The sequence below is a fragment of the Monodon monoceros genome, unplaced genomic scaffold (assembly GCF_005190385.1).
Source record: "Monodon monoceros isolate NGI ecotype Baffin Bay Population unplaced genomic scaffold, NGI_Narwhal_1 Super_Scaffold_20, whole genome shotgun sequence".
Classification (NCBI taxonomy): Eukaryota; Metazoa; Chordata; class Mammalia; order Artiodactyla; family Monodontidae; genus Monodon; species Monodon monoceros.
In genome coordinates, this window is record NW_021703777.1 from 29392325 (window position 1) to 29419945 (window position 27621).

Below are 27621 nucleotides of genomic sequence, written 5' to 3' on the forward strand. Positions count from 1 at the left end.
TGTATGAATACAGAATATACCACATTTTTAAAATCCATTCACCAGTTGATAGACATTTAAATTATTCCAGTTTTTAGCTATTATGAAAAATGCTACTCAGAACATTCATGTACACGTCGTTGCTGAACATATGGTTGCATTTCTTTTGGGTAGATTCCTAGGAGAGAAATTGCCAGGTTGTCTGTTGACTTAATATTTATCTTTTTGAGAAACTGCCAAATTGTCTTCCATTATACATTCCAACAAACAATGTATGATGTTCCAAATTTTCCACATCTCTGCCAATACTTGCTATCGTATGAAATTTTTATTATAGCCATTCTAGTGAGTGTAAAATGGTATCTTATTATAATTTTAATGTACACTGTTGAACATCTTTTCATGTGTTAATTAGCCATTTGTTTATTTTCTTTGAGGAAATTACTATTCAGATCTTTTTTACCTTAATTGGGTTGCTTCTGTCCTATTATTGAATTGTCAAAGGTCTTCATACATTTTGGATACAAGTCTATCAAATACATGATGTGCAAATATTTCTCAGTCTGTGGCTTACCTTTTCACATACTTAGTGATATATTTAAAGCACAAATATTTTAAATTTTGATTAAATCCGTCTTCTCAATTTTTGTCTTTTATGAATTATGCTTTTGGGTGTCACATGTGAACTCTCTGCCTACTGCAAGATGATAAAGTTTTTATCCTATATTTTATTTGAGAAATTTTTTAGTTTTAGATCTTAAATATAGGTCTATGACACACCTTAATTCTTATGAACAGTGTGTGGTAAGTGTTGAAGTTCATTTTCTTGCATGTGACTATCCAGTCATTACAGTACTATTTGTTTAAAGATTACCCTTTCTTCATTGAATTGTGTTGGCACGTTTCTTAAAAAGCCACTGACCATAAATGCAAGGGTTTATTTCTTTATTCTCAATGTAGTTTCATTAATTTATGTGCCTATCCTTGTATAAATAGCACACATTTTGATTACTATGGTTTTATGGTAAGTTTTGAAATCAGATAGTATAAGTTCTGTAATTTTGTTGTTCTTTTTCAAAATTGTTTTGGCAATTCTAGATCCACTGTATTTCAGCTTCTCTATTTCTCCCAGAAAGTGTACTAAATTTTGACAGGAATTGTATTAAGTTTATAGACTGAGAAAGAATTGACATCTTAATCATATTGAACCTTCTGATCCATGAATATGGAATGTCTCCATTTATTGATGTCTGTCTTTACTTTCTAACAGCCGTGTTTTATACTTTTCATTGCAAAAATTGTACATGTCTTTTGTCATCTAGGAATAAAGACATTTCCCTTTCCAATCTGGATGCCTTTGATTTTTCCCTTCTGTTCCTTTCCTATCACACAGGCTTAGCACACATTATATATCAATATAATATTGATAGAAGTGGTGACAATGGAAGACATCCTAGCCTTCCTGACCTTAGAGGAAAAGCATTCAGTCTTTCAACATTAAGTACAGTGTATGTTATGTGGGTTTTTGATGGTTGCTATTTATCTGTTTGTAGAAATTCCCTTATATTTCTAGTCAGTTGAGATTTTCTAGTCATGAATGCATGTTTCATTTTGTCAAATGCTTTTTCTGTGTCTACTGAGATGATCATGTGGGTTTTTTTTTTTTTTGGTCCTGTATTCTATTAACTTCATGCATAACATTAATTGATTTTCACATTTAAACCAATCTGCATTCCTGTGATAAAACCCACATGGCTACTTTATAATCCTTTTTGTATATTGCTGGATTTGGTTTGATAATATTTTGTAAAGGATTTTTGAATACATGTTCATTAGGGATATTAGTCTACAGTTTTCTCTTGCTAGCTTGTTTTTTCTTGCGATGTCTTTGCCTAGCATTGGTATTAGGGTAAAGATGGCCTCATAGAATGAGCTAGAAAGTGTTTCTTCTTCCTGTGTCTTGAGGATGAGTTTATGAAAGATTGATATCTTTTCTAATTTATCTATTTGATAAGATTCACCAGTAAAGCCATCTGGGCTTTGACTCTTCTTTGTGGGAAGGTTTTTAAATTACTAATTCAATGGACCTGTTATAGGTCTATTCAGAATTTTAATTTCTTCTTGAGTCAGTTTTGACAATTCTGTCTTTCTAGGAATTTACCCATCTCATCTCAATTGTCTTAATTTGTAGGCTGAAGCTGTTCAGGATATTTCCTTTTAATCCTTTTAATTTCTACATGGTAAGCAGTGCAGTCCCTTCTTTCATTTCTGACTTTGGTAATTCATACTATCTCTTTTGTTCATAGTTAGGCAGTTAAAAGAATGTCAATTTTATTGAGCTTTTTAAGGAATCAGCTTTTGTTTAATTGATCTTCTTTATTGTTTTTTGTCTGTTTTTCATTGATTTCTGCTCTAATTTTCTTTAGTCATTTTTTCCTACTTGTTTTCCATTTAGCTTCTTCTTCTTTTTCTAGTTTCTAAAGATGGAAGCTTAGGTTACTGATGTTAGGCATTTCTGTATTTCAGATATAGGTATTTAAAGCTATAAAATTTCCCCCTGAATACTACTTTAGCTGCATCCCATAAATTTTGATATGTTATAGCTCTCTTGGATACAGAAACCCAAATCACTGTCCTTCTCTGTACCATTGTAGGAGGAGTTGCTGAGTGCAGAAGTTACCAGAAGCACCAAGGGCTACTCTGAAGAGCTGCAGCAGCATGTCTGGAAACAAAAAAAAAAGGAGCTCCCAAGCCCAGGCACTCTAAATGCAGGGAGGTATGTAGGGGAGAAACTGGTACAGACCATGGAGCAAGAAATAAAAGGAGAAAAAAGCCCTCCTACCACTCCAGTCACCCCCTATGGCCTAACCTCTGCTCATCCTAACCTCATCCATGTACTTCACACCAAGCTTCAAACTGCAAGATAATATGATCTCCTGGTAGCTGTTATAACCTCTGATTATTTATGTGTTAAACTCCTTGATTAGTGTTCCCTTACAGGAAAAAAAAAAAAAAGCCTGAATCAAGTGATAGGGTTGGGCAAAACTAGTGAAGAGAAAACTAAAATGATATTGTAGGTAGAAACTTTGGGTTGGTTCAGTATGTTGTTATGGCTTATAACTGGTATTGATGTGTATATGCTTATACTGTCAAGCACTCATAAAGTGTCAGAGAGAATATTCCAGATCAAGAGCTACAGGTAGATGAGTGATAGTAGGATTAATTCTCCTGACATTTGCCAACAGTAGTAGGTCATGATTTAATCCAAATATCTCTACCTACTCATGTCCTATTGACTGAGAAGTCAGAAGTCTCACACCTAAACCAGAACCAAGAGAGACAGCCCAAAGGCTGCAACAAAATTCAAGGGCCTGCTTGCCAACTAGAACTTGTTGATACTGAATAGACAAACACAACAATCAACCTCTGGCAGCCAAAAACTGCTGTTGCTACATGCAATGGCCTTTTTTCAGTCTACGTCTTACTGATTTTTCATCACATCTTACCTTCTTGAAATACTCTCATTCTTTGGCATCACATTTTCCTGGATCTCCCATTTTTCAAGGCCTTTCTGTTTTTGTTTTGTTTTTTCTCTTTCATTTACTTAACATTTAAATGTTGCATTTCCTCAGAATGCAGCCCTCTTTTCTCCTGCCCATTCTATGTCTCTCCCCAGGTGAGTTCACTTCCTCTCAAGGCTTCAAATTTCATCTAAATGGTAATGACTCCCAATTACTACGCTTTTCATTTGCGCTCTAGCCATACCTTCTTATATCTAACTTCCTATTCAACATTTCAGTCTAGACATCTCTCAGGGGTTTCAATTTTAACAGATCTAAAACTAACCTTCTCCTTTTCAGTTCATTCACTTCTGCCCCCCCAACCCCAACCATGGGGGTTATGGGAGGGTAGATGCATACAGGTACTCCTTCTACGGTGTTCCCCATCTCAGTCTGTGCTACTGAGCAGTTCAAGCTGAAACTTGGGGAGACACACTGGATGCCTCCCCTTTTTATCGTCCTCCAAATTTAGCTAATCTCCAAGTCACAGAAATTGTATCTCCTTAAAGTCTCTAAACAAGATGTCTCTCTTCCTGTGATGACCTAGAGGGGAGGGATGGGGGGGCGGGTGGGAGGGAGGCTCAAGAGGGAGGAGATATATGTTTACAAATAGCTGATTCACTTTGCTGTAAAGCAGAAACTAACACAACATTGTAAAGCAATTATACTCCCCCCCCCAAAAAAAAAGATGTCTCTCTTCAATGATACTACATTTCACTTCGATTTCTACAATAAGTTCCCGCCTCCAAACTGACACACTATCTTCCTGAAATCACTAAGTGCCTGTGATACTTGCCTTCCAACATTCCTTAAAACACTGGAAGTTTCAGGGCCTTTACACATGCTATTCACTCTTACAAAGGTTAGCTGATTCCAGTCCTTCAAATCAAAATTTAAAGTCACATAGGAAGACATTTCTGACCATTTTATCCAAAGCACTCCATCTCCACTAACCACTATTAAAATACCTAAAACATCCTTCCTTCACTTACATGGTTTTTTCTTTTATTTACATATTTGTTTAAATGTTTGTGGGCAAGATGATATTTATATTGTACATTACTGGGTGATTGATACACTGTAAGTGCTGAAGATCTATTTAACTGACTGACTTAATAAATTAAGACTTTCAGCTTTCATTAACTGTGGGAAAACATTACAAAGAGTTCCTAAGTATGACAACACATAAAACTCCTTTTAAAATAAACAGATAATCAGTAAGGACTTCCCTGGTGGCTCAGTGCTTAAGAATCCGCCTGCCAATGCAGGGGACACAGGTTCAAGCCTGGTCCGGGAAGATCCCACATGCTGCAGCACAACTAAGCCTGTGCGCCACAGCTACTGAGCCCGCGCTCTAGAGCCCACATGCCGCAACTACTGAAGCCCACGCACCTAGAGCCTGTGCTCTGCAACAAGAGAAGCCACCGTAATGAGAAGCCCGCACACCACAACAAGAGTAGCACCTGCTCACCACAACTAGAGAAAACCCGCGCATAGCAACGAAGACCCAACGTAGCCAATAAATAAATATATCTTTAAAAACAATAGAGAGATAATCAGTAGAATTTTTTATTAAGGTAAGGAAATATACTATGCCATTCTGAGCTGCTTCCCCCTGAACCCTGAAATTCCTCATTAAATTATAAAATTATTGAATCAAAAGCTTTACTGGGATTGTAAAGCAACTATGATTAATAAACCAGAAGGGCCTCTTTATGTATCCTGTTTACATAGAAGTTGTAACCTGTTACATGTCCACGAATTTTTTGATATTTTCTCTTCAAGAGGTGGAACTTGATTCTCCTGCCATGGAGCCTGGGCTATATTTAATAACTCACTTGTAACAAATAAGATGTAGCAGAAATGATGGCGTGTGACTATCAAGGCTAGGTCATAAGAAGACACTGGGGCTTCTGTCATTCTCTCTAGGATCACTTGCTCTGGGGAAAGTCATATAGTCACTCAAAAGCAGCCTATGGAGAGGAAGACTTGGTGCAGAACTGAGTCCAACTGCCAATGGGCATGGGAATGCATCCTCTTAGAAAGTCCTCCAGCCTAGGATAACTGCAGCTCCTGCTAATATCCTATTATTTGTTGATTCTATCTCAATTGCATTTGTAATAAGATACTAACTAAAAAAATTGAAATAAACACTAATCAAAATCAACACAAAATTAGGTATGTTAAAAGTAAACTCTAAGTTTCTACTGCTAATACATTTCAATCAATAGAAAAATCCCAGTGTTAACTCTCCTCCTAGTTCTTAAATTAGTTAACTAAATTGTACTGATGAAGCATTAACACCTACCAAGAAAGAAAACAGTTGATGATGGTGCTATTTAAACATAGACAACTGGTAAGCACATAGGAAAGAGAGGTATGACCCCAAACTCTCCCAAGTCCCTGTACTGTGAGAGATGCTTTTTGGCATTTTAACATTCAAGTACTTATTAAGTTACTTTGAACAATATAAATACTAGTTATTAAGTCCATATGTATACACAAAGTTAATATTTGAACTCTGATTTACCAGAGGTTAAAGATAAAAGTTTTAATTAACTGTGTTGTATTCAAAATCCTTAATATATGGATTCGATATTTACATCAACAGAGAAAAAATTACAACAAATATGACATAATAAAGCAAAGTCTAATCATTTTTTTCAAAATGATTAAAAATTTTAATCTGATTTATCATACGTGTTAAATAATGGTACATTTGAAAATGGGTATGTAATAAGCACTTTTGTAACTTAGATATTTTAAATACAGAGAGTCTATTTTTCTATGATCTGTGCTGAGATAAAATTTAATATAATAACATTTACTAAACTTAAGTGTGTAGTTTAGTAAGTTTTGAATATACCTATTTCTGTAACCAACCATCATAGAAAGACTCCAAAAAGGTAATTCCTTTGTCCCAGTGTCTGGCTCCTGGCAACCAATGATCTGCTTTCTGTCACTATATGCTTCTGTTTTTTCAACAATTTCATTTAAATAGAATCATATAATTTCACATAATTTTTCAGTCATTTCATCTAAGTAGAATCATAGCCCATGGCTATGATGTACGTAGCCCACGGTACTTAACTTCTTTTACTCAGCACAATGTTTCTGAGAGTCATCCATGTTGTTGCATGTATCAGTACTCAATTCCTTTTTATTTCTGAGTAGTATTTCATTGCATGGATGTAGTGCAATCTATTGATCCATTTACAGTTGATGGAACTAGAAATGTTTTCAGTTTGGGACTACATGAATAACATTTGCTTACAAGTGAATGTGTGTACATATATTTCATTACTCTTGGTAAACACCTAGGAGTGGAACTGACAGGACATAAATTAAGTGTATATTTAACTTAATAAGAAATCTGGCAAATTTTCCAGAGTGACTAAATGAATTTGCATTCCTACTAGCATAGTTTTAGAGCTACTGATACTGTATATTGATTTCACATTCTTTATCTTTTTCTGTTTTTGAAAATCAGGTTTACTGATTTCTTTACATAGCATAAAATTCATCCTTTTTTAGGTATACAATGCAATGAGTTTTGCCAAACAAAGAGAGTTGTGTAACACCACAACAATCAAGACAGGAAATATTTCCATGTTATCAAAAGGTTCCCTCACACCCTCCTTTGTAACTAATCCTCCCTCTTCACCTCCAGTCTCTTGAAACCACTTATCTGATTTCTGTCCAAGTAGTTTTATTTTTTCCAAAAGGTCATATAAACGGAATCACACAGAATGTAATCTTTTGTGTTGCCTTCTTTCATCTAGCATAATACTTTTTAAACTCATCTGCCTTGTTCTGTATTTTAGTAGCTTATTCCTTTTTATTGTTGAGCAGTATATCCTGTTGTATGGTTGAATGTACCATAATTCGTCCATTTACTAGTTGAGGACCATGTTGGCTATTTCCAATTTTTTGTGACTATGAATATAGCTGCTATAAACATTTGTGAATAGGTCATACATGAATATACATATTTTCATTTCTCTAGGGTAAATGCCTTTGAGTGAGACTACTGGGATGTATGGTAAGTGTATGGTTAATTTTATATGAAACCGCAAAACTGCTGACTTTCCCATCAACAACATGTGAAGTTCCAGTTACTCTGCATTCTTATTAGCTCTTGTTGTTATCAGTTTTTAAAAAGTCATTCTAATAGGTGTGCCATGAGATCACACTGTGGTTTTAACTGGCATTTCCTTGATTACTAATGATGTTTGGCATCATTTCATGTGTTTAATATTTGTATCCTTTGCTGAAATATCTGTTCAAATCTTCTACCTATTTTTTAAAAACAGATTGCTTGTCTTGTAATTAAATGTAAGAGTTTCTTATATATCCTGTATATAAATCCTTTGTCACATATAATTTGAATATTTTAACCCAGCCTAGAGCATATCACTTCACTTTCTTAAGAGTGTCTTTCAAAAGCAAATATTTTTAATTTGAAAGGCCAATTGATGATTCTTTAAAAAATCTTATCCAAGAAATATTTGCCTAACTCAAGGTCACAAAGATTTTTCTCCTATGTTTTCTTTAGGAAGTTTTACTTTGGCACTTACATTTAGGATATATTACATTTTGAGTTAATTTGAGTTAATTTATGTTACATTTTGAGTTCATATGTTACATTTTGAGATAAAGGATGAGGTGGGGTTTTTTTGTTTTGTTTTGTTTTGTTTTGTTTGCATATGGATATGCAATTGTTGATCACCATTTGTTGAAGAAACTATCTTTTCCCATGGACATATCTTGATACCTTTGTTGAAAATCAAATTGACCATTTATGTATGGGCCTATTTCTGGACACTAATATATTCTATTGCTCTATAAGTCTATTTTACAAAACTACCAAACTACACTAGTTAATTTAATTTTATATTAAGTCAAAATCAGATAAAGTCCTCCAACTTTTTCTTTTCCAAAATTGTCTTAGCAATACTAGATATTTGCATTTCCATTTAAATTTACAATCAGCTTTTCAATTTCTTCAAAAGAGCCTTTTAGGATTTTGGATAGGACTGCTTTGAACCTATAGATCTGTTTGGAGAGAACTAACATCTTACTTCTATTGAGTCTTCCAGTTCATGAACATGGTATAGTACAACTTTCAATTTTTAGGTTTTTTTCATTTTCCTAAACGGTGTTTATAGTTTTCAGTGAACAAGACTTAAGAATATATTTTCAAATATATCCAATTTCCAATTGTTCATCGCTAGTATACAGGAATAAAATTATATATGCTACAAAATAGCTAAACTCTTTTATGAGGGTTTTTTCCCCGATTTTTATATATATATATATATTTAACATCTTTATTGGAGTACAATTGCTTTACAATGTTGTGTTAGTTTCTGCTGTATAACTAAGTTCATCAGCTATATGTATACATATATCCCCATATCCGCTCCCTCTTGTGTCTCCCTCCCACCCTCCCTATCCCACCCTTCTAAGTGGTCACAAAGCACGGAGCTGATCTCCCTGTGCTATGCAGCTGCTTCCCACTACCTATCTATTTTACATTTGTTGTTTATGAGTTCTAATAGCTTTTCTTCTTTTTAAAAATTTTGCAGTTTCCCTGGTAATTTCACATTAAGTCATGTATATATACTGATAAAGACAGTTTTATTTCTTCCTTTTCAATCAAGATGGTCTTTAGTTTCCTTTTCCTGGTAATGCCTTTTTGTAGATTTGGAATTCAGGTAATGCTGGCCTCACAGAATTACTTGGGAAACTTATCCTTCTTTTCTATTATCTGTAAGAGTTTTCCCAGAAATTATATTACTTCTTCATTAAACATTTGATAGAATTTGCCAGTGAAACCATTTGAGTTAGGAATTTTCTCTGTTAGAAGATTTTAAGCTACGAATTCAATTTCCTCTGTAGAGTTATTAAAGTTATCCATTTTCGTTAGTGAGATTTGACAGTTTGTCTCTTTCATGGAATCTGCCCATTTCATCTAAGTTGTCTAAGTGGCACAACTTTATTCATAATATTTCCTTATATTTTAAAAAATATCTATAGGATCTGTACTGATACCCCTTCTTTCATTCTGATATTGGCAATTTGTATCTTCTTTTTTTCAGAAGTCTGGTATAGATATTTATTACCCTTATTAACCTTTTCAGAGAAACAATTTTTCATTGCATTGATTTTTCTTTATTGTTTTTCTTTTCCTTTTCATTGATGTTCTGCCTTTGTTTGTTATTTTTTTTTCAGATTAGTTTAATTTACATTTGTTCCTCTTTTTCTAGTTTCTTCAGACAGAAGTTCAGTTGACTTAAAACAGTACACTAATAATCATCATTTACAATGAAGCATAAAACAGGTCATACATTTCAAAACAAATTAGAACAAATATTAATATAGATTATTTTCCATATTTTTCACATATAAAACAGCACCTGGTTTGAAGCAATCCAAAACTGGTTCCAATACCAACACGAGGTAGATAGTTAACCACTTTCTTTACTGTTGCAGGGTCTGGGAAGTTGAACATTATAGCAACTAGGAAAAATAATTTTTTAAAGTTAGAATGAAATATGATTTTCTTTCTGGAAAACTGACTTCTTGGTCCAATAAAATGTTTACTCTTAGTTCAGGTATCTTTTAAATAGAATTCTTACTGTATTACTTTTATTATAGTATATATCAAGTTTTAGCATTAATATGCTGGTGATGATACTCATTTTACTCATGAACTACCACAAACAGTACCTTCTCTAAATACTGTCAGAACTAATAACAACTATTGTTGCATTAATGTGACATGAAGTTGAGATTTTATCTTGCTACAACTTCGAATTTGCAAAATTGAATTTTAGCAAGTTAAAAATATATCTGTGAATTTCTATAAAGGCCTTTAAAATTTTAAGATTATATATTTAACAATCTAATACCCAAAAGTCTACATATACAGCTAATAAATTGTCAGCTGTACTTACTACTAATAATCAACAGCTTAAAAAAATATTCTCTTTACAATCCTTACATGTTTATGCTTTGTATGTTCCTATAATCCAGAAAAATGTGTGACCTGAAGAAAAATTTTCCATCTCTGGTCAATAATCAATTTAAATGCTTTTTAATCATTTCTATCTCAACAATTACACATTTTGAGAATATCAATAAATGTATATCATATATATAAATATATTCAGCATATAAATGTTAATTTATGACAGTCATATATAAATTTTTATCCTTAAAAAATATGAAAATAACAAAGTCATAAAATCATGACAGAGAATTTAGAAGATATTAATTTGGTTAGTCTTGAAATTTTAATTATATTAACTTCTGTATCAGAACCATAAATAATCTACAAGTACTCATCTAGAAGATGATCCTTCTTCTCCACCTAGCCTAAAAAAATACTATGAGCCAAAAAATTTTATCAGTGTTAGTGCAATTTTTAAACACAGGCTTTATAACATGTTTTAGGTAAATAATTATATGATCATTCACTAAACACCTAAAATATATTTAGAACTGTCATATACATATCCAACATAACTTTTTAATATGCCTTTCTTACATATCCACTATTACATTGAATACAGGGGGGAAAGAAAGGAAAAACTCAGGTTATGGCAGGTGACCAAGGCCATGAGGGAAAGGCAATAGAAAAACAAAGATGCAAAGCAAGGATGCATGAGAAATTTCAAAGAAGGAAAATAAATGAAGATGAGCAAGTAATAAATATTGTAAGGTCAAAACACCTTTGGGACAGCAAGAATGCAGACTGAACTAAAGTGTGAAACATTCACTTGATTATTTGCCTGGACGAATAATGTTTACATTAGAAAAAGAGGTATGTGTGTGGGAGAAGACCAAATATGGAAGGGAAAAGCATCTTTTCCTAAAAAAATCTGCGTTCCCTAAAACACATGATTTCATTAGAAAAGAAAATATGTATGGAATATACATTATGTGTAGATTTTTAAAATGATAACTTGTAGATTATAGAAAGAGAAAATAAGAAAACTTAAATCTATTTAAATGAAATGAGTATGTACAATAAATCACAAGCTTTCACATATTCTCCTTGTATGCCTCCACTCATACCCAATGATGCTTTTCCTTCAAGTTCACCTTGTCTCTCTTTTTTGTCTTAATGAATTTCACCAAGTTCAATTCTAAACCCACAAATCGAATTTTAGTTCTTTGAAGAATGATGTAATACAAAGCAACCAGGACAGTTCAGTACCATTTTCTGATGGTCCCTTTATAAATGGCAATAGATTAGACAAAAAATTAAATAAATGTATGAATCATTTGATTGCCCTCTCCCCTCTCGAAATGAAACCACCTTCCAGAAGGAGTTTAAGCATCAGAGCAATATGAAAACTCTACGAATGATTAAATGGGTAGTTATCCCCCATATTTATAAAGCACTGCACTAATTTGTGATTTGGCCAGAAAAATAAATTACTACAGATATTTCTAAGAGTGACCAAAGGGGGAAAAACCATGAAGATGCACATGGTTCAAAAAGAGGTCAGTAGGACAGAGAGTGGGCTACAAAATTCTGTCTAAATGGAAACAATATGGTATGTTCAAAATGAAATCTTAAGGAGATGGAGCTTAGCTTTGTAACAATATACGTCTGCAACGTATTACCTCTGTTTGCCATAAAGATCTCCAGGGCTGTATTTTGCAAAAGATAACGACGAGAAAAGATCGATCGTATCTCTGTGAACAGCCACTTTCCATGCAGCCCTTCTGTATATGCCAGGATCTAGTGAGGAAAAAAAGAATCCAGAGTAAGTAACAATAGAATTTTTTTGTTCTTCCCCCCAATTAAACAGAAAAGTCCCTATTAAGAAAAATAATTTCTAAGAACTGAATAGTTATTGAAATAATTTGGAGGGTGACTAAGAAAATAGATTGCAATTCATGAAAAAAGATGTTTAAATGAAAAAGCAGAACAAAACTGTAACACATCTAGTTATAAATATATTTGGGGGCCTTTTAAAGCAATGATGTAGTCTACTGCTTTTCAGTAAATACATATTGCATTACTGATTGATTGATTTTTGAATCATATTATACAAAGCAAAATTTTAGACAACCCTTAAAAAGAAGACCTCAAAAGAATGTCCTACATGCTAACAGATGACATATAAAATTCAGTTTCATATAATATGATTATAACATAACCAGAAATACTTTTTGCATACTTTAAAATTACAAATTTAAGTTCATAACTTCAAAAAATCACACTTATAAGGTCACTGTTAAGGCAACAGTCACTCATTCAGAAAGCACAAAGACTGACTGTATGAGAGGTTAAGTATCATCTTGTCAGCTAGGCTAAACACAAACCTGCGAATGAACTCAGCGTAATCTCTCTATGGAGTAGGAGGTTGTCAGAGTGACTTGTTACAATTCTTGTCATCCCATGTGACAGACGCAATGGCTTAGAATCTTTGCCAACTCAAAGTAATCCTGTCTTTAGTCCTAAGCCACTTTGTTGCTTTGTTATTCAAGTTTTGTTTTTTAAAAAGTTCATTTCAAAAGCTTAATTATGAAGGTGTTAAATGAAAACCAGAACTGGAATTTCTCCACACTAGTACGTCACAGAATATTAATGAAGAAAATGAGATGTATTTGCAATCAAACACTGATGAAAATCCGTGACAGCAAATTAAGTTAAACAACTAAGATAAATTTCTCAAAAGTAACCACCATTAAAAAATACAAATAAAATGACATTTGATTATGATATTGCACTGTAAGGACAAAGACAGGATAAACAAAGAGAGGAAAAATAATGAATAGTAAGAATGTATCCTACGTAAATGTTCATTTTTGATTTCCATTTTCTAGATCTTAATTGTAAAAAAACTACATTCCTCAATGCAAAATACAGAGGATTTTTTTGGGAAAAAAAAAAGAGAGCAACCTTATTTAACTCACTAAATATGTACTTAGATTTTTCTACAGAAATTATTCTATTTCTGGTACCACACAATCTAGAAATGAAAGACTGGGTACAATTCTTAGGCTCGGTGTTTTTTGAAAAAACAAGACAACAATTCAAAGTCCCAAACAACTAATCACACTTTCAGCTTTAAAACAGGTGATAGAGAAAATCCCACTATCTCTTTCATACAATCAATACCTATATAAGTAAGATCAAGAGAAATTAGGAGAAAAAAAGAGGACAAAACATCGGTTCTACTCTCAAATAGTTTCTTAAAGCAGAGGTTACATGCACCCCTTTCTCCGACCACAACCAGTAGCTCCAAGGCTCCAGAGTCTGCAGTGGCCTCCTGACTGGTCTCTCTCCTTCTAATCTTACCTGGAGAATCTACTATGACCAGAGAAGCCAAAAAAATATAACTTTTTAAGTATAAATCAGATCATATACTCATATATTTAATACCATCCAGTGGCTCTGCATTATACGCCTAATAAACTCTGAAGCTCTTTATAACTGTTTATAAAGCCTTACATCTGGGACTGTCTGATGAGCCCAACTCATTCTTCCTCAGGGCCTTTATACTTGCTTTCTCCTCTGCTTGGAATGTTCTTCTCCCAGATCTTTGTATGGCTGGCTCACCCTCACAGTCACACTTCTGCTCAAATGTCACCTCCTTAGAGAAGCCACAGGATCTAAACCCCACTTCTGCCACTACTGCCTCATCCCACCCCAAACTCATCAGATTTCCTTTGTAACACTTATCACCACCAGAAATTACAATATTTCCTTGCTTGTCTATTGCCTCTCTTCAGCACTAGAATATTAGAATCTAAGTTCTATTAGACCAAAGGCTTTGAATGCACTCTCTTTCCATCTTCTAGAACAAGGTCTGACACAAAGTAGACGTTTTTGAATGATTAAAATGAATCAATGAATGGCAACCAGAATTCCATATATGATCCACATTAATTTTGGGGGGGCCGCATGGTATTTTCCCAAAATTTCAAGTAGTTGAAAATACTTGAGAAAATGGTTATTTACATAAATATTCAGATTTCTGGTTTCTAAGGAAAAACTGGAGCATCTGTCAAACCTAGATCTATATACGCCACATAGTACAACTGGCATGCACTCTCGGTTTTGAAATAGTCTCCACTCATTCACTCATTTACTATCTGTCTAGTTTCCATTGGTATTTGAGTTTGCCATACTTAACTTATCAAGTAGTAGAGAATCCAATACATGTTCTGTAACACTTGTAGTCCAATCTATCCAACTATTAATAAGGAAAATGAGACTTAAACAAGATAAATACTTAATACAATGTCCCTTGGGAAGTTAGTGGCAGTCTGGCCTCCTCCCAGGTTTTCTAATCCAAATGTCCAGAGCTTACTTATATACTACATTGCCACATTTCTAAAAAAGGGTTTAAATGTTTGTTAAACTAGAACTCAACTCATCAGAAATTTTAATCAACTACATTTGTTTTCCTGTACTTGTGTTAAAAGTGAAAGAGGGGCTTCCCTGGTGGCGCAGTGGTTGGGGATCCACCTGCCGATGCAGGGGACACGGGTTCGTGCCCCGGTCTGGGAAGATCCCACATGCCAGAGCGGCTGGGCCCGTGAGCCATGGCCGCTGGGCCTGCGCGTCTGGAGCCTGTGCTCCGCAACGGGAGAGGCCACATCAGTGAGAGGCCCGCGTACCGAAAAAAAAAAAAAAAAAAAAAAAAAAAAAAAAAAGTGAAAGAGGAAAATCAAACAACAAAGCATTAGGCTTTAAGCTCTGTCATATGCTAAAAATATCACACACTGGTCTGAAAATTCTACCTCTTATATATTATAAAGCTATATAACAAGTATTGTTGCTCATAATGGTGATGCCAATCATTGCAAGATCATGGCCATGCAACTAAAGATTTAATTATTTTCTAGACTATTCCAATTACTAGCAGAAGTATACTAAAACACTCTTACAAGATTTTTCATGTAATAGTTTTCCAATCAATCAAAAAGTTCAATTTATATCCCATTCCTTTAAGCAGTATAGTTATTTTAAAAATATACTTGAAATATAGCAAGTGGTATGGTCCTTTAAAATTTGTTTTATTACCAAATGTCAAACATACGCAAAACTACAGAAAATGCCATAAGCCCCACGTACCCATTACTGAAACTTAGAAAATTCTAACATTTTGCCACACTGTCCTATATATTTTAAAAACTTATAAAGCATTACAGATAATGTTGAAATTCCCATGTATAACCCTTCCTGATCCCATTTTCCTCCTTCATCAGAGCCAATCACTATCCGTGTTTTGAGGTTTAACATTCCTATGTAAGTTTTTATACTATTAGTACATACACATCCACAAATAATATCCAGAATTGTTCTACATGTTTTCAAACCTGACATCAATGGTATCATACTGAATGTATGACAGTGTGCAATCAGAGTTAAATATAAGCAGGTAAAGTAGTGTTTTAAAACTTAGAGAAAAAGAAACAGGAGGAGAGACAGAAAATTATTTAAAATTGCCAAAGCTATCAAAATTTAAAATCTTACACACAAAAAATTAGACTGACTTAAAAAAAAAGTAACAAATGAAATTCTACATTTATGGTCAAGATAGTGGGATTTAAAATAGAAACAAAGACTCTCTTAACTAACAGAATTACTAGCTGAAATTGATATAATAACATTTCTTTTAAGTATTCATTAGGAAAAGGTGTCAGTACTGAAAAGCAGCTGAGGCCTAGCTCAGCAAGAGGTTTATTTCTTATTGGACTGGTATATTCCTGGTCTGAGGCTTCACTTCAAAGTCTCTAGAGTTCAATTAAAACTGGATTAGGTAGAAGCAGACCCTTCTTTGGGACTTTCTGTTCACTGAAACTCTACATACACTGACAGCACCCTAGACAGAGGTCTAGCCCTCCAATGAATCAGTTGCTATGGAAACCGTATCATTACCATTGCTCTGCAGTTACGACCACAAGTCTTGAATAGCTTGAAAGCTTAAGCCCTCAGCACTCTCTTTGAATGTTTACCACCTTGTTTTCATATCGTTAGTATTATTATTAGTGAATTCAACTTTCATATTTTAATAATTTGTTTGAACAAAGATAGTTTATTGGTTAAATGTTGACATAAGGTTGTAGAGAGGAAAAAAAGAAATCAGTATTTAATATATACATGTATATATACTCACACACATATAAAAGCATACATACTATTTCTTTACATTAAAAATATCAAACATATTTTCTTTAAAATTTTTATCTGAAAATTGTGACTCTGAAAAAGGATTTATTATTTTGCCTGAATAGTACACAGCTTTTATTCTACACTTCAAATAGTATACTATGAATACGTGGGAAAATTTCTTCACCCTGTTGCATTAATTGGCTTGAAAGCAAAGTATTTTTCACCTTTAACCATTCATTTTGAAAAGCTAATGAATTTATCCAAATAACACTTTCTCCTGCTTTCTCATCCTCATGAAAGAATAAAAAAGAAACCTGCATTTATTGCCCAACTGCAAGATACTCTTATTTACTGAATATTAGGTATGTTCAAAAAATAGATTTAAAATAGTCTCTGAAAATATAGCCATATTTGTTCCACTTAAGTAAAAAAAGGTTTTGTTTTCAAAATCTACCCTCAATAAATATAAAATGTTTTCAAATTCTTTTTAAAGGGAAAGATACTAAAAAGTGATCAAATGTTTTAACCTCAAAAATAAGAAATATTTACACGGGAGTCTGCACATACAGAATCAATAAAAGGTGTTTTTAGAAACACTATTCTTAATGTTTACAGCTAGCACTGCATATCTTAGTCCCAAATATTCACCAATGTTTGGAGAGGTTTTACTCCTTCAGAGAATTCCACACTGATTTCTGAAGAATTCAATAATAAAAGTAAAATTAGATAAAATATACAAACAATAGAACTTAAAATTTCACAACAAAACCATTTCCAAAGTATATGGATATATATTTAACATGAAGAAAAACATTTTAAACTTAGCATACAAAATATAAACTAATCATGCCATCAGTTAAATAATGATACCACAGGTAGAAAATATTCATATCCCATTTTCATGGAACAAAATTATAAATTAGTCACAAGGATTATACCTTAACATGGGAAAACAGTAAATATTTGAAATATATTTAAAATGAAAACACATGTTAAAAAATAGACACTAGTCTAAAAATAGTCTATCAACTCACCACTAAATACATGTGCAAATATGTTTTATTTACGATAATTGCAATTTTACCAAAACAGTTTAAAGTAGTTTTAATCGAGTATTTTAAATTTGTACCACTCTATTATTAACATAGTTTTTGGATTTTGCTGCATGTAATTTTCTCTGAAGCTTGATACCAAAGCACAGCATTAAATTTATTCTAATACTGAATTCCAGTTGGTTTAAGGATGTACTTCATCATCAACTATATAAATGTTAGTAAAGTTTTTAAAGATATATTTTTAAAACAAAACTTAGAGGTCTTTTTGAATTGAAAAATGGCATATACTTGACTCTGGTAGAAATTTTAAGATGGTAATTTTGTTATTTAATATATATCCATGAACACACAGAATGTCCCCAAACTTGGAAAAGAACAGAACAATGACAACAAAAGTATAAAAGTTATGAATACAGAGAAAATTACCTTTTAAATTAATTATGAGTCATTTGATATTTTTCATCTATATAGTAAATTTCCTCCTTCTGCTTACTAGTTCTGTGATGCAGTACAGTATTCTTCTTAGCATTTTCATGGGTGAAAAATTCAATTAAACATATTCATTACTCTAATGTTCTACTTGGCAGCTTAGTCAGTATGAAAAATTTTAAATATATAAATAAAATGCTATGTGACCTCTGTATTGATTGGGCTAAAGTGGTTTTAGCCTGGGAGTGGATGATGGGGCAGCTGGGAGGAGCAAGAGGGGAGCATACAAACACATACACTCTTAGGTTTTCTCTTCCAATTACTGAGAGAGATGATAAAACCACAGCAAATGATGTATCAGCTCATTTTATCTTATCGCTTTGGGGCTAGGTGACAATGAAGTTCATATTTCACTGGCTCCCATTGAAGATTGTGAAAATTACTTGCCCTCATGACCTGAAATTTCACTAGAAGACAGAAATTTCTCTTCTGCAAAGTAATGCAATTTTTCAGATGTCAACCTTTAGCCCAGCTTTAAAAATTAATTTCATTTATATTAACCAATGATATTGATATTTTCACAGAACGCTCTTTGATACATAAAGCAATGACTGGCAAATTGATGTTGCTTTAGATGAGTAAAACTATTTTATTTTAAGCTGCTATGGCAGACAGATTTATGGCAAACTGAAATTCCCATTTCATAATTTAATATTTGTGCTGGAGTAGTGCACCTTTAAGCCCTTGGCCTGTAAATAATTCAGACTCAGTTGGTTCTGTTTTATTTTCAATATTCTTCAGCTTAAAAATAATTTGCATTCTAAATGATGTATCATAAAGCCACCTCTTATTGAACTAACATTTAGTATATATCCTAATGAGTCAAAAGCCAAATATAATAATGAATAAGCAAAACAAAGAAGGTATTTATCCACCAGCTAATTTTTAGATTTTTAAAAATTTAAACTATATCTCCAATCTGATTTTTTTTTGAAAGAAAAACCCAGATACATCACAAAAGGTTAATAAGGAAGAATAATAAGCAATATGAATGCATCTTACTTTATTTTTCGTAACAGTACATAAAGTAAAGAGCTAGGTATTAAGTTTTCAGAAAAAGAGTAGAATAAACTTAGATAAGTACCTGAATTAAAATAGAGACATTTGGATTTGGAGGTACCTTTTAAGATAAAAATATAATAAAAATAAAGCCACAATGTCAGTTTTACCATGAACAAGATGTGAAAGTGTTCCATATTATTTTAGTATAGAGATACAGAAATTACCTTGAAATCTGTACAAAGAAAATTTTAAATATTTTGGAGTAGTAAAAATGTTACTAAAAAATATACAGTCTGGTACCTTATCAAGTTTTTATTACCTTTATCCAGTAAAGAGTTTTGTCTAATTCAAATGCCTTGAGAAAACAATCATTAGACCAATACCCTTCATTTTATTGAGGTAAATTAAACATAAACATGCATTAATTTATGCATTAATCTATATTCAAAATTAGAAAAAGGTCAAAAGAGACATTTCTCTAGTTTAGCTATTTTCTCCCCAAAATGGTTTAATACCAGTCCGCCTAACTTTTTATTCCCAAAATCACTTTTGCATTTTTTATGCTAACGATATCCATATTATTTTTTCTTCAAAAATATTTATAGTTAATTTTCCTTACATGTATGATATGAGGAAATGGTAATATAAATAATACCTTATAATTTTTCCATTTAGATTGGAAAAATTCCTAGTTACTTCTCAAAAACTTGTGAGAATGACATGCTATTGTCACTGCATTCAAGTTACAAAATGTTCTTAGCTATTATTCTGCACACTGACTCTCTAAGGTCATGAGCTTTCTATTCCTGAACAAAGAGTTAAATTTAAATCAGCACTAATAAAAAACTACCTAATTTTAAATGTGCTGGAATATTCTATAATATATACTTTTAAAACAAGCAATGGACACAAACTAGCTTTCTTCTCGATGCCAATTCTTACTTTATGAACTCAATCTCAATCTCAGATTGGTATCAAACGCCCTCCCTACATAGAGGAAACCCAATCTTCAAATTAGAGTACTATCAGCCTGTACCTAGACTACTTATCTCTTTGTAGCAGATACAACATGGTTTAGTCATTGGAAGATTCTCTGGTGACCTATTTAACCTATTTAAACTAATTAAAGGGAAAACCTTTGTTTATCTTCAAGAAATTTGCTTTTGTTCTTCAAACACAACAGAGAACAGAAATAAAAAGCAAAAGGAAAAGGAAAAAGTTACATTAGAACTTGATGCTAAAATCAGGACACTTTCTTCCTAATTAGAGGGAAATACTTTTCCGCTTCATTTTTTTTAGCTTTCTTCCTCCTATTAAGTACTCATCTTGTTTAGCTGGAGTCAATTATAAATGACTAGTATAGGTTCTTATTTGCTTCCATGTTAGAGTATGAAACTAAATACTGTGCTCATATTCAGCTTCAGATATAATCTTCCAAAAAGGTATTTTTTTAAAGGACCTATATTACAGAAAACATTATGAGCGCTATTTAAATAAGATTTGAGGGCTAACATGATTTCATTGCATAACTCAGTAACACTGCACACCCTCACTAGATTGGAGTTCCTACTTCCTGGAGCTTCTTGAGATTAGGCCACTGGTCTTAGTCATCTTTCTATTCACATACCAAACATGGTGCCAGGAACATGGAAGACATTGACTGATGGATGGAGATTCAGCTCAACCTCACAAACTACATACAGTCTAAGATTCTGGGAACACATGAACACAAACATAACACAAAGCAAAAAGGGACACAAAAATGAAAAGGAAAACTACAACACAGCATTTAAAAAAAAAATTAAATTCAAGGGTCAGCATATTTCAACTTCTGACCAAGATGGAGTAACAGGGACTGGATTTACCCTTGCACACAAAAAATATTTAAAACAGATATAACATGTGGAAAAAATTGTTTTTAAGAGATGAAACACCAAGCAGTGAAAGACAGTGATCTCTGAGAGACAGGAAAAAAAAGTGGTGACACCACCTACTGCCCCAGCTCTCTGCCAGAGGAGACTCTGCAAGCCCCAGAGCAGGCAGGAACATAGTGGTCTCTAGGAACAGAGAAAACAGCTTGAAATACTATGAGATCAAGGGGGCTAAAACTGCAAGTCAGAGTAGCAGATTGGAGAAAGCTGAAAAGTAGCAGAGCTCCTGAGATCTGCAGTCTTCAGGTGAGATCTGATCAGCTTAAGAAAACAACCTGAGAATCATTCCCCCAAATTACAGGGAACAATATGCAGAGCTCACACAACCAGAGCAAAAAACAATCTCATAATTCATCAGGCACTGGTTAGAGTACTCAGAAGGGTTTTGCCTCAGTAGACGGGGAAAAATTAGCCCAGGCTAAATGCTGCTCTGGTCCTGCCTAACAAACCTTAACAGCAAGATCCACATAGATCAAACCATTTCCAAGGTACGTAATTGTATCTTAGAAAAACGAATTAAAATATTTATAGCATACAAAAATATCCACCACACAACAGGGTAAAATTCACAACAGCTGGTACTCAATTCATAAATTACCAGGCCTGAAAAAAAATCAGGAAAATATAACCCATAATGAGGAGATAAATTAGTTAATCAAATAACACAAATGATAGAATTATTGGTAAAAGACATCAAATTGGACAAAGTAGATATTAGAGCAAAAAAACATTAATAGGAATAAAGAGGGTCATTTCATAATAATAACAGATCATTTCCTCAAGAGGTCATAATTATCCTAATGGTTTCTGAACTGAATAACAGAGCTTAAAAAATATATGAAGCAAAAATTGAGAGAACCGAAACTAGAAATACACAAATCTACAATTATAAACAGATTTCAACATTTCCCTTTCAATAATTGATAAAGCAAGTAGATGGCACATCAGTAAGGATATAGAATACTTGAACAACTGAACATGAACTGACATCTATAGAACACTCCATCCAACAGTAGAATATACATTTACAAAGATAAAGCACATTATGAGCCAAAAACCAAGTTGCAATAAATTTAGTTAATTCCAATCATATAAAAGTATATTTTCTGACAACAATGGAATTAGAAATCAGTAACACAAAGATTTTTTTTTAATTCCCAAAATATGAAAATGAAATAGTATACTTTTAAGTAAACCCATGGGTCTGAGAAAAAAATTAGGAAGTATTTTGAATTGAATACAAATGAAACCACGACATATAAAAAGTTGTGGAATGGCAGTTAAAGTAGTGCTTAGAAGGAAATTTCTAGCACTAAACACCTATATTAGTGGGAAAGAAAAAAGGTCTATCAATGATTCAGCTTGCACCTTAAAAAAACTAGAAAAAATAAGAGCAAATTAAACCCAAAGTAAGCAAAAGAAAAGAAATAAAAATTAAAGTGAAAATCAATGAACAGAAAATAGAAAAATAGAGAAAAAATAATCAGTGAAACCAAACACTGGCCCTTTGAAAAGATCAATAAAATACATAAACTTCTAACCAGACTGATCAGGCAAAAAAGAGAGAAGACACAAATTACCAAAATCAAGAATGATATCAGGAATTATCAATATCAGAAGAGAAAAAGCATCCCTAAGGATTACACAGAGACTAAAAGAATAATAAGGGAATATTACATACAACTTTATACCACTAAATTGGACAATTTTTATCAATGGACAGCGAACTACCAAGAGAAGTTTTCCCACTCCTGCACTTTCACAACTTATCCCTGAATGTACCCAACTGTCCCCTACATTTCTCAAGAATGTCTACATCAGTTTCCTTTTTTTGTGTATTCCAATTTGACATTCTTTGGATTTTAGAAGGGTGGCTGAATTCTCAGCCCTCTCATTTTACAGTGAGGGATTTCATCCATGACCACTGCTTCTAATACTAAACCACACAGGAGTGCTAGAATCTACTGATAAGACATTAGAGGTGATTACCTCTACATGGAGAGGACAGTTTTGGACTCATATCCAACCACTTACTAGATACCTCCACAACAATATCCTCTAAATTGTCAAATTCAACATACCCAAAAATGAACTCATTATTGTCCCCTCAGGAGCTACCATTAGTCCATTACACACTATTTTGCTAAAGGGAATCACAAAAACCACACAGAAATCTGAGTCATCCTAATGCCTACATGTCATTCCTTTTGACCTCAGTCATCTCTCAGTCAACAAGTTCAATAGATTCTATCTCCCTATCAGCACTTACATCCATCTGCTCTCAGTCATGCACACTGAAATCTACTTTAGAGCAAGTCCTCATCATATTTGAATATTTTCAGACATATTTCATGTTCCAACCATGTCACACAACATACACTCATTCAACCATGCTATGCTGTTTCATGTTGACATGCCTTCCATGTGTTGGTGGTCTCTGGAAAGCAAACTCTTAATGAGCTTGGTAGAGAAGGTAGTGAGGGTGCTTGTATTACAGTAGTAGTAGACAGTAATAGCAACAGCAGCAACAAATACAATTTAATTAGAGCTCGCTATATGCCAAGATCTATGTTAAGAGCTTTATTTCAATTCATTATGAAAATGGCATTATGAAATAGATATTTTCACCATTTTATAAATGAGGAAATGATTTTTGAGAGGTTAGATGACTTAGTCAATATCACATAACTAGTAAGTGGTACAGCCAAGTCTATCAGGCTTCTAACGCTGTGCTCTAAGCCACTACCTAGTACTTCCTCCACGGTGAAGCTCTCATCCTTAAAGGCCAAGTCAAGGTTTTGTAAAACCTCTGACTTCCCAAGCAGATGCAACAATTCTCTGTTTTCTGCTATCACAGGCCTAGTACGAATTCCATTTATTTGTAATGTATCCCGTACCAGACAATAAATTTCCTTAGGTAGACATACGTATTACTAATTCTATAAACCTGGAGTACCTAGTACATTATATAACTGAATGTATACTTAATGAATAAATGATGAAATTAACTATTTCTGCTGAAAATTATTCCTTATCTCCCACTCCTTGCTTCCACAATTAGTCCCAAAACTAAATAGAAAAGAGATCTCTAGACTTTGTAAAACAGTGAACGCTGTCTCAGCTCCTAGTAAGGGCATTCAGTGGGGCCATAATCAAGGTTAGCAAAATTTACTGTTCCCGGAGAGGGTGGTTAATATGACCTCTCATAAGTACTAAAAATTTATTATTTGGTTCACTTTAAAAGGAATGTATTATAAGAACAAAAAAGTGGACACTCTTCCAGAAATTGGGAAAAAATCCTATAAAAGTATCATTCCCCTATGATGAATTATCAGCACCTAACAGAAATATAAGTTTTCTAATACCTCACCCCCCTCCAAAAATCCTGAACATATATGTAATATGAATTTTCTATATTATCTAAAAATATTCATTCTGCTATAGAAGATAAGGGAAAAAACGGGATAGATGAAAACCAAAAGAAACATTAAACACTGAGAGCAGGGTATGAGATACAGGCAAAATTCACAGGTTATGTTAAGTAGAGATAATGAGTAAGGACGTAGCTTGTGAGACATCTCAAAAAGGTGTTAAACATGTACAATAAATTTAAAGTTAGATACCTGTTAAAGACAGTATATTGAATGTATGACAGAATAAAGAAGAGTGTAACAGAAAGAGATTGAAGGACCAAGTCATAAGATAATCATGACAACTTTGTTTTGGGTTTTGATATTTCTGCAGGAGTTCAGAGCGAGGCAAAATTGCCCTTTTGTTCCAGACATTCTTTTCAAGGATGTTTGTATAGAGAACAGCCTTGGAAGAGACAGACAGTGTCTTGCTTCAGAGCAAAGGGCAAGTTTGTTTACTGTCCAGTATAATAAAGATAATGATGACCTTTGGGGCAAGGGTCAGACTTCACTGTCCATTGTAAACATTCTGGGTTCCTAAAGATTGAGGTTGCTCAACTGGGATGTAAACTCAGTGGGTGCACAGTATCTGCCTGGGCTTCTTGGTTTAGTCTGCTCATACTGCCATAATACAATATCACAGACTGGGTGGCTTAACCCTAAGAAATACATTTCTCACACTTTTGGAAGCTGGGAAGTCCAAGGTCAAGGTGCCAGAAGATTTAGTTCCTGGTGAGAGCTCTCTTCCTGGTTTGTAGATGACTACCTTCTCACAGTATCCTCACATGATAGAGAGCGAAAGAGACCACTCTTCTTCTTCTTTTAAGTCCTATCACATTAGGGCACCAAACTCATGACCTCACTAAAACTTAATTACCTCCTAAAGACCCTATCTCCAGATACAGTCACAATGCAGGGGCGGGTGGTGGTGGTGGTGGTGGTTAGGGTTTCAATACACGAATGAAGGACACAATTAAGTCCACAGCACCTCGAGAAACTTGGGGGCAAGGGGAACAGACATTAACTTGATGCTATTCTCTTCATTGTGTTGTAATAAAGGTCTCTGCCTCTGACCCAGGCGTCTCATGTCTTCTGCTAGCATTCAGGAAATTTTGGCAAGATAAATTGTTACCTTGCAAGTAATGTAAAATTTCAGGTCCATGATAGTTCTTGACACTCTGGAAGACAACTATCAGGCTTAAATGTGATAAGGAGCTATAACACATTTTGCTGACAGGAATGCAAAGAAAAGTGTATATTGCTGGTGAAAACATGAAATGTAAAACCCCTTTGGAAAGTAGGCTTACATTACTTATTAAAAATAAAGATAGCCACATTTTTCATCGTGACATAAACAAAAATGGTAAACAAAACTATGAAATCCAATGTATGTCATTAGGAAAATGGTTGAAAAATTATGATACATCGTCTTCTTCTGTTATTGAAAAGAATGAATGAAACCCACATCAGCTTGACTTGGCTGAATATCCAGCATCAAAATATAGTAGAGCAAGAAAACAATATACCAAAAAGCATTTATAATAGGATTTCATTTCTGTAAATCAATAAAAAAATTCACGAACAACACAAAAATTTATGTGAAAACAAGAGAAAAATATGAAAGGATACATATTAGATTGTTAATATATGTTAGGTATGGAGGGAGATGATCTGTGGGGAAGGAGATGGGGCTGAGGAGAGCCAAGAAAAGAGGGGGAAAAGCATGCCTGAAAATAAAACACACATGCAACAAAAACAACCACTGAGTTGATTACATTTATTGATATAATAAAACTATGTAGGTATGCATAAAAACATTTATTAAAATCTGAATGAGAAAAGGTATGTCACCATTTTCTAAATTTGTTGACTATGTTATGTTATCAATTTTTGTATATTGTCATGGAGGATAAGAATGACGTTTTCTTTTCTTTCTTTCAGTAGTTTTCAGAGTTCAACTTATTTACTTTTTTTCTCCTTTAAAGTTTCCAAAATTCTTTCTATAGATTCTTAGAGTTCTTCATCACTTAGGAGCAGCCTGCCTTCCTGCTCACTGTCTTTAAAGACAAGAATACAACTCCTTTCAATTTTAAATGCTTTACTCCTGATTTCCGTCAATTACCTCAGGTTCAGGTCACGGTCCTTCACAGTCAATGGAGTGAAGACTTGATTTAGAAAAGGTAAATGAAAACCAACATGGACCTCAGTAACCATCTGAGAGCTCACCAAACCTTTTTTCTTACCTGTCTATTTCTCACCTCTGTATACCTGTTACAACAATGAGAGCAGAATAGGAATTTACTGGGGTTCAATGAGTATATTTTATTTCTGAGGATCAATAGTCTAAAATACTTATCTATTTGACCTCTGCCTCTAGCATTAATAGCAAGGTTTGTTCATATTTGTCCATGTGTTTTTATGTTGATACAAATATAGACCTTTCCTAGGCCACGTTTTTTTCTTTGGTTTATTTTACTTCATTCATAATTTATATCAAAAATAGCAACCTTTAAATGAAAGCAAACTAATTCCGTATAATATCACCTTCAACATTCAAAGCCCCCACAAGTAAAAAGTAAAAGAAGAGAAAATACTTAGGTGCTGAAATCAATCACTATTTTCATACTTAAAAATTTATTAAGGTATTACTTACATACGGTAAAATACACAGATAATAGGTGTATACAGCTTCATGAGTTTTAATAAATTTATACATCTATGTTATCAGCACCATCTCCAGAAAGTGGGCATAGAGGGAACATACCTCAACATAATAAAGGCCATATATGACAAACCCACAGCTAACATCATACTCAATGGTGAAAAGCTGAAAGAGTTTCCTGTAGGATCAGGAACAAGACAAGGATGCCCACTCTTGCCACTTTTATTCATCATAGTTTTAAGTCCTAGCCATAGCAATCAGACAAGAAAAAGAAATAAAAGGGATCCAAACTGAAAAGGAAGAAGTAAAACTGTCACTATTTGTAGATGACATGATGTTATACATAGAAAATCCTAAAATCAAATTGGTTGATAGCATTTTTCCAGTCT

The 27621-nt window shown here is 33.4% G+C and overlaps 1 protein-coding gene across 6 annotated transcripts in view; it reads right to left on the reverse strand.

Moving 5' to 3' along the window:
- LRBA (LPS responsive beige-like anchor protein) overlaps window positions 1-27621 on the reverse strand; it is a 747970-nt gene that overhangs the window by 212939 nt on the left and 507410 nt on the right. For all 6 annotated transcript variants that reach the window (XM_029235039.1, XM_029235041.1, XM_029235037.1 and 3 more), the window contains 2 exons: window positions 12177-12294; window positions 9959-10061 (listed from right to left, as the gene is read on the reverse strand). In XM_029235039.1, the coding sequence (XP_029090872.1) occupies window positions 9959-10061; window positions 12177-12294 (221 nt within the window). The remainder of the gene's footprint in view (window positions 1-9958; window positions 10062-12176; window positions 12295-27621) is intronic.